The 7,977-nt window shown below is 43.5% G+C and overlaps 1 protein-coding gene across 1 annotated transcript in view; it reads left to right on the forward strand.

Annotated features, from left to right (window-relative positions):
- dld (deltaD) overlaps nt 1–7,977 on the forward strand; it is a 22,954-nt gene that overhangs the window by 13,234 nt on the left and 1,743 nt on the right. Inside the window, exon 12 of the mRNA XM_035652067.1 lies at nt 4,360–4,408. Coding sequence (XP_035507960.1) covers nt 4,360–4,408 — 49 coding nt within the window. The remainder of the gene's footprint in view (nt 1–4,359; nt 4,409–7,977) is intronic.

Below are 7,977 nucleotides of genomic sequence, written 5' to 3' on the forward strand. Positions count from 1 at the left end.
TCTGGGACTGATTTTAAAAAAAAATCTCCAATTTTACATTTTTGTGCTACTTACTAATAAAAATGTGTCTTGCCAAATGTCACGCCTTACATCAAAGATCACTTTACAGCCGGTATTGTTGGTTTACTGGAAGGTGCTCCCCACTTTCATATCTTCCTCATATATTTTACTATTCTTATTTTTACAAATTTCTGTAATGCACTATATCTATAATCTGCTGTTGTACTTAAGTCAGAATGAGAACAAATACTTCCAAACATGATGGTAATTTGGTGTCCTCACATTTACACAAGTTAGCCAGTTCATGGGAATACACTCGTCTCTTCAATGTGGGCCATTCATGGTGGCTAGACAAATTAGATAACAAATTCACACAATAGTATGTGCCAATTCATCCCCCAAAGAAAAAAAAGCTGATGAGAACAAGTCTCCTTGTGTTCACTGACGGTGCCACGAGGGAACAGTCATCACTTAAAGTAAAAAGCAATTGAGACATCACTATAGGTTGCCAGATTTTATAGACAAAAATTTGTGTTGCCAGGTCTGATCCACTGAGACGAGAGGTGTGGTCGGGATCTACTAAAGTGTGTTCTGGGATGTTTCTGTGATTAGGCGCTGTGTCTGTGTGTGTATGGTCTTTGTTTTCGTCTGTGTGGTGTGTATGTGTGGGAATGGTCCCTGGTCTGACTTGTTGATTAATGGCCAGTGTGTGTATGTGTGAAAACGCTCCCGGTCCTGTTTCCATGCTAATGAGTAGCAGCAGATGGGAGAGAGGAGGCTGGACCAACAATGAACAAACACACCAGCAGCCATACAACTTAAAAAGACCAAACAACCCTCCTCCAGGGTGTGTTTCCTCACATGCAGATACTAAAAGATATTATGACTGTGTTCATGCATGTAGGACACTATAGCATACATTAGTACATACACAATGCATTTTACTATTAGTTTATGTGGAGTATAAATCAGGTTGGTCAACAGTAGAGTGACCTGCGGCAGGAAATCCAAGTATTTATATGTAATCAAAGTCCTGTCCAAGTCTAGGCTTGGCTACATTTGATAAAAACAGGCTCATTTCCCCATTTACATGCATGTCATCTTTTTTTCTATGTGCTCCTTTAAAAAAACAATAGTTTGGCTTGGTCCCATCTTCCCACAGTGTTTCTCCATCAAAGTTTGGTGTTCAGTGTTGTTTGGATTTAGGGTTACCTGGCTAAACATGAAAGCACAATTTGTATTGCCACACTGCAAATAAATGTGCTTGTTATAACAGGGGTGTAGTAGTGAGGGGAATAGTGCAACTAATTACCCAGGGCGTGAGGAGAGCCCTCAGGAGGAATTACTTGTTTGCTTGTATGTGCAATTTTGAATTTTTATTTTTATTTTTTTATAAATACCTCATTAAAGTTTTGAATGAAGAGTTTGACAGACATGTCACCTGTTTCAAATAGGTTAACATTGGTGAGGTAAATTATCTTATCTGATGGATAAAACAACATTCTCCTCTGCAATTTTCTCCATGTGACTGAGGATGTGAGGCCGCTCATATAGTGATCACTAAAAGATATATCAACCCACTGCACCAGTTTACAATGACAGGAGATTTTTTCTTCTGGCTACCTCTTTGCGTAAAAACATGTATCTTTGCTGAATTGACAACTTCAACAAAAGCTGTCGGGAGAACGTCACTAGTCTTCTTTCAGCGTGTCCAGGTGCAGATTTGTCAGGAAGTGAAAATGCTAAATAGAAGGTTGTGGATCCATATTCTATTTATTAATCACCATATAGTTTGAAAAGTCCCCCTCCACGTGTACCAGTTGTGATTTTGTGACATAACAACTAGGAAGCCAGCCACAGTCCAGTGTGCAACTTAAACAAGTGTGATGTTGAAACCTAAAACCTCCAGCGCTCCAGTACACTGACAATGGACTTTTAAGAAAAATCTTTTGTCCAGTATTTTAAACTCTTGTCCGGAGGGGATCTTTAATGAAAAAACAAAAGGGACGACAAGCGACAGCCATGAGCTGCAATTATTTGTATTTATTCATTTACTTTGTGGTAAAAGCTCCACAGGGTAAATCTCTTCTCTCTATTTGTGCAACCAAATAAACAAGGATAAATTAACATAAACAACAGGATACTAAGCAAACCCAAGGTCATGTCCATGCTAGAACAACAACATTTGAAGTCAAATCCTCTCCTTTTTGGCCTTGTCTGCCTTAGTGTCCATGTAACCTGAGCTAAGACATTGTTTTTCAATCATACTTTTTATTGTTTCCGTAAGAAAGGTGACACAACTTCAATCGATACAAATAAAGTAAAATGTACATATAATAACAGATAAGGTAACAGATTTTATATATCGGAAAGAAAATAAAGTGAGTGATAAAACTTCAAATAAATGAATAGAACTAAAAAAATGAATAGATAAAAAGAGAAACGAAAAAAGGTCCTGTGATCAATGTGACAAGCTGCACTAACATCAACGATCCCTGTCCCCAAATGATCCCAAACGCTCCACCATTATCAGAAACGCACAAGCTAAGACACTTGTTGAAGCGCCCGACCGCCGCGCCCCCTTACGCCCTCCAAAACAGCTGAGAGTGAACAGAGTAACTCCTAGTAATCTTGCTTACACAGGGACCGTGCGAAAAGGCACTGGGGAAGCAAAAGAAATGGCAAAAAGCAGGAAGAGAGTTGAGGGTACCATGACGAGATAAAGATGAGCATTGTGGTGTGTGGTGTGTGTGTGGTGTGCGTGTGTCTGTCTGTCTGTCTGATGGCCGAAATTGTGCTGTATATCGTTTGACATCCTGAGTGCCTTTTAGGTGAATGCTGTGGTGCATGTGTGTCACCCCCCAGCACTGTGGTGGTGGTTCCAAGCCTACGAAGACAAATATCAAGCACTTCCACCCCCTGTAAGGCAAGTAAACTGCCACTGATTAGAAACAAAACTCTGTGTGTGTGTTGTGTGGCGTGTGGTGTGTGGTGTGTGTGTGTGTGTAACCACCAAACAGGAAACCATGCCTGTGTTCCTCGCCAAGAACTTTGAATTATTTTTCAATCTTTCCTTTTCCCATCCTCCCACTCCACTCTCTGTCATTCAACGTGTCTGTTTATTCTCCTTCCAGCGTCACTTGCACTATGGCCTCCTTAATACCCCAGGGTCCGATGGGCATTGTCTTCGGTCTGGGCCCAGTCCGTACCTTGTGCGGCTGTATTCTTAATGTGTGGGCTCGGGCCTGCCAGAGGCGTCATTAAATCATTAGTGTGTGTTAAGTATGTTTCTGTTTGGGCTAATCAATGCCACCCACCTTAATAAATCCCAAGTCCAGCTCCTTTTGTCCACCTCAACACCCTCCCAAGTCCAGCCGTGTATTGCAGACCTAAGCATACAGCAAAAAGCCAACAAAAGCTCATTTATCCGAACTGACGCAACAAGGACAAACGTCTACAGTTACACCAGGACAGGGCCTCCCGCCAACACAACCACTAATTTGACCTTTCTCAAATCAAAGGAAAACAACTATCACACACACATGTACCAATTTGTGTAGGCGTATAAGTTCAATAAATGCTTGTACCATGTAATGTGTGTGTGTGTGTTGTGGTGCTGTGCGGTGTGTGTGTGTGTGTGTGTGTGAGAGAGAGAGAAGAGCAGAGGAGAGAGCAGAGAGATAGAGGAGACGACTCTTGACGGAATGCTCTTAGCCCGTCTGTTGTAGTAGCTGAGTTGCACAAGCGAAATGATTCCCAGAGACCAGGAAGTACTTCGTGAGAAGAGGAAGTGTTTGCTTGCAGCATCCCGCCCCTTGTCTTCCTGTTGGTATGGGGCAAGCGCAGGCCGAGGGGGTGAGCGGGTCGGAGGGAAGAGGGGAGAATGAAATACGAGAGTTGTTTACCAGGCAAGAAGAGAGAGGGAGAGAGAGAGAGGCAATGGAGCGTGTTAGTAGCGTGTGAGGGAGAGCCAGATGATGCCTGCCTTCAAAAACACCACAGATTTCCAGACTCGTTGTCCTTAAGCCAGCAAGTGTGTGCCAAACGTTTTTCTCCTACGTGCCTGTAACATTAAATAATTATTAATTTTACTCACTGGACGTCTGAATTGAAATTAGAAAATTTTGTAAATTGAGATAGCCGTTTATTGTCATTGTTACCATTCCAGTACACATGAGATTTTTGGGGGGGCAGAGCAGCTCCGTTAAAAGTGCGACCACCATAAATATTTCACATACAATACATATACACAGTACATTAGTGCAGACAGTTGAGATTTACGATTGGAGTTGAGATCAACACATGGTGACAGCTTTGGGGGAAGAGTTATCCTGAGTCTCTGTTTGTTCTGGCCGTTAGTTGATCCCTGAAGCCAGCCTGCCTGGAAGTGGCCACGAGGTTAACAGAGGTGGGAAGCCCGAGGTGGCGTGTGTCGCTTCCACAGGATGTTTCTTTGGCCGCTGCTGAGGGGGGAAAGAACTGGAGCCGCTGCGTCTGTGCGCGCCCGCCATTCCTTGGCACGCCACCCTAATGCACCGCTGCATTAATCCATCCAACAATGGCTGAATTATTCTAGGAAAAATGAATAAAGTGGATTAAGCCACACCAGCATGGTTTATGATAACAGCTTCTTGTACCCTGTTGTAAATAAAATAAAAATAGCCAAAACACCATTAACAAAGCAAGAAAAGAGGAAACCGCGCGTACAGGATTTGTTGCCCTGTTGTAAGAAGACCAAGGCTATGGAGCTAGCACGTCTGCGCACAATTTCGTTCGCTGCCATTAGGCGTTCTAGTCAACTCATGATTAGTTTTGGGATGTTCGAAATTGCTGAAAGTCAATTATCACTAAATCTGCCTCAATAGGGCGTCCAACCAGGCATACATCACCCTCTATTCCCTTTTTACGCGAAACCTCCTGATTAAGATATATGCAGCAACAGGAGAGTGACGTGTACAACATGGCTACAATAATATGAAGAAAAACGTAAGGTGGCGATCGCAAATACCAATCGGTCCTTTTAAGTGTTGCTGATATGAAGGAGATTTAAAAAAGTGCGCGTTAAATCTTAAAGGCCAGAAAGTGAAGGAGGCAGTAAAAGCGGGAGATTGATCAACCCGATGTTTCTCTGAATGAGCAATCTATACTCGTACATATCATCATTCATAAGTACCACTCTGGGCGCATCTGTAGATGTATGTTTACTTTATCGTCATCTGAACGTTCACCAGATCATGTCTACTTTGTCTATTGCGCAGTTTTGTCACCCTCCTCACATCCGCCACACGGTCTGGCAATTCTCCCCAGAGAAGAAGTTAAGTTGTTCAAAGATGGAAAGGTCAGCGGTCAGTCACAGTGTGTGTGTGTCGTCGCGTGGTGTGTGTGTGTCGCTGCTAGTGGTGTGTGTCGTGTGTTGTGGCTGGTGTGGCCTGCTGTGTGGTGTGTGTCTGTGTGTCGGCGGTGTGCTTACACTCCTCGAGGCTCTGAGCTGCGAGGAACTGAGCTCAGAAGCATGGAGCGCAACAATACGCACCACACGCCACAGCATAGACAACAACAAGTCGACTCTTCTGTCAACATTGGCCTGGTGTCTGTATGTCACCATCCCATGGGCTTCTCCTCTGGAGCTTGGGGTTCCCTTTGACCTGTGCACTCTTCTGGATCCTCTAAAAGAAAAAAACAGTCGAAGGAACTAAAGACTTGTACAGGAGGAAACCTCAAGCTAACACTTATACTCCGGAACTAAAACCTCCCAATTAATCTCGTTAGCCTGTAGCACTTTGCATGCTAAGCTGAGCAATGAACTTCAGGGACAATCCTAACGGGTCCACCTCTGAAACGTTTTAGAACCTATGCATGGGCAAACAGCATGAGCGGCGGAAAATAGAACGGCGGGCTCTGTGAAGGCAATTGTTGTTGTTGACGTGAAATTCACAACTTATGGTTGCAAGTGTAGGCGTTTATTGTCCGTGTTTTGCGGTGTTTATCCGGCTGCGTTTCGGCGAGAACTGTCTAGGCCACTCCCTGTACTGGAATCGATTTCGATGGTTCCATTTTGTGACTGCCTGGAGGCGACCGCCAGCTGGCGCTCCCCGCGTCGGCTCCTCCCACCCTTTCTCCACTATCGCTCTCTTGCCCTTTCTCCCTCATCTTCTTTTCTTCTTATTCTTCTCCTGACATGCTAAAAAAAATGTCGTACCAGTGCCTTTCCTTCTCTCTGCTTTTGTTCCTCGTTTAACTTTTTGCTGTTATTCAAGCATATGAGAAGTCAGTCCGAAAAAAAGTTGAGCTGGGACTCCCAAGATGGGTGTGCTCAGGATGTTATTCAGTTGTGTTAAATTCACACACTTTCACATGTTAAAGTTCATTGGGTTTTGTTCTATAACAACTTGCTTGGACCTGATAAAGTGTTTCATCTAAACGTAAGCTTCTTTCCTCTCGCGTTCTCTGACGGCCTTCATAAAATGCCAGCTTATTAGAACTTTGAGAATTTGCAACAAGTCTTATGCCAAACCTATAGACGTGATTTCCGATGCTGAATGCTACGTTAATCGCTGGGGCAGTGTAAGCGGGCTGTGACTCAAAAGAAATAGATGGGAGATGAGCGCAGACGTGGTTTAGCGCGGGTTGCATTGTAAAGCCGCGAAACGGCTTGTCAGGTTCCAGCCATTCCTGCGAAAAGCAAAGTCACAGCCTCTTAACATGCGTACCATCCAGGCACTGCTGTTGAGTGCCCGAGGGCATTTTTTAACCACTCTGAGACCAACGGCACCAAAAGTGTCTGTGGAAGGAAGTCGGGAGGTAGGGCGTAGAGTTGGCATTTTTGAGGCATGAAAAACCGCGCAACAATAAACCCACTCCATGGCTAAATGCCTAAAGAATGTCTATCTAACTTCTCGTTTTTAATTTCCTCATTATGCTCGGATGTGTTTCAACCCGGCAGAAATAGAGTTTCTTTTCTTTTGCAAAAAAGTGGTTATGACTTGGAACATGCCAGTTGGTTCTGTTTGGCCTGTATTTTCGTTGCATTTAGGTATTATAGAAAAGGAGGTTTCACAAACAAATGCCTGAGGGTTTGACGTGGTCAGCGTGCATCGCCAGTCGTTTGACCTGTTTTCTGAAGGCATCCTGACTGCTACTGCCGCAGCAAAACTGGTTGGGGTGCTCTTTTTTTTCGTGGGATTTGTTTGTTCCTGTAAACAACAAAAGGCCAATGTCACCGCTCAAAAACAGAGAAAAATCGGCTCGGCTGACATTCTCACAAAAGGCGCCCCTGGTTTCTTTGGCCGATGCCAGTGGAAGAGGCAAGGAGCCGTTTTTTTGTTTTAAACGAATTTTCTTTACAAGATGGATGCGTAAACCATTCTTCCAAAAAGTTTTAGTACCAGCAGTTGAGGACATATTTGTGGGTCATCGGCAGTGGGGTTTAGTAGTATAAGTTAAAGTGTTAAACGTGTGGTAGGTTTTATGGGGCAAAGATCTTGGGCTTTACTGTGAAATTTGCTATTTTGTTTTACGTGTGTCGGGTTAAAATATAAACATTAAGAAAAGTTCGAGGTTCTTGTATAACATTGATGGGGCAGAAGTATGGGCATTTATCGGCAATACGGTCTGAGGTCCGTTATATTTACGCGAAAGCCTGCACATGTTAAATTAGTGCCAGCGCAAAAAAACAGTCACACCGGATCAGGGTAACGTATCACACAGTATCGTGCAGACAGGAAGATTCATTTTTCTGGAAAGACACATAGACAAACACTTTTAAGGCCAACCAGTCGAGGTCAACTTGTTTTATGTAGAAGTTAGGCAACAGTTACAAGATGTACCGATTAGCAACATGGCCCCCCCCGCCTTTCTTTTGCCCCAAACAGGGCCCCCCCGCCAAAAAAGGAAAAAAAAGCAAAAAAACAGCAAATTCCCCCACCAAAAATTTTTTTTTTAAAAAAAATCGGTTTGTTGTTTCTTGAACAAAAACAT

This window comes from Morone saxatilis, unplaced genomic scaffold (genome assembly GCF_004916995.1).
Source record: "Morone saxatilis isolate NCDOM2014 unplaced genomic scaffold, NCSU_SB_2.0 Contig11, whole genome shotgun sequence".
Taxonomy (NCBI): Eukaryota; Metazoa; Chordata; class Actinopteri; family Moronidae; genus Morone; species Morone saxatilis.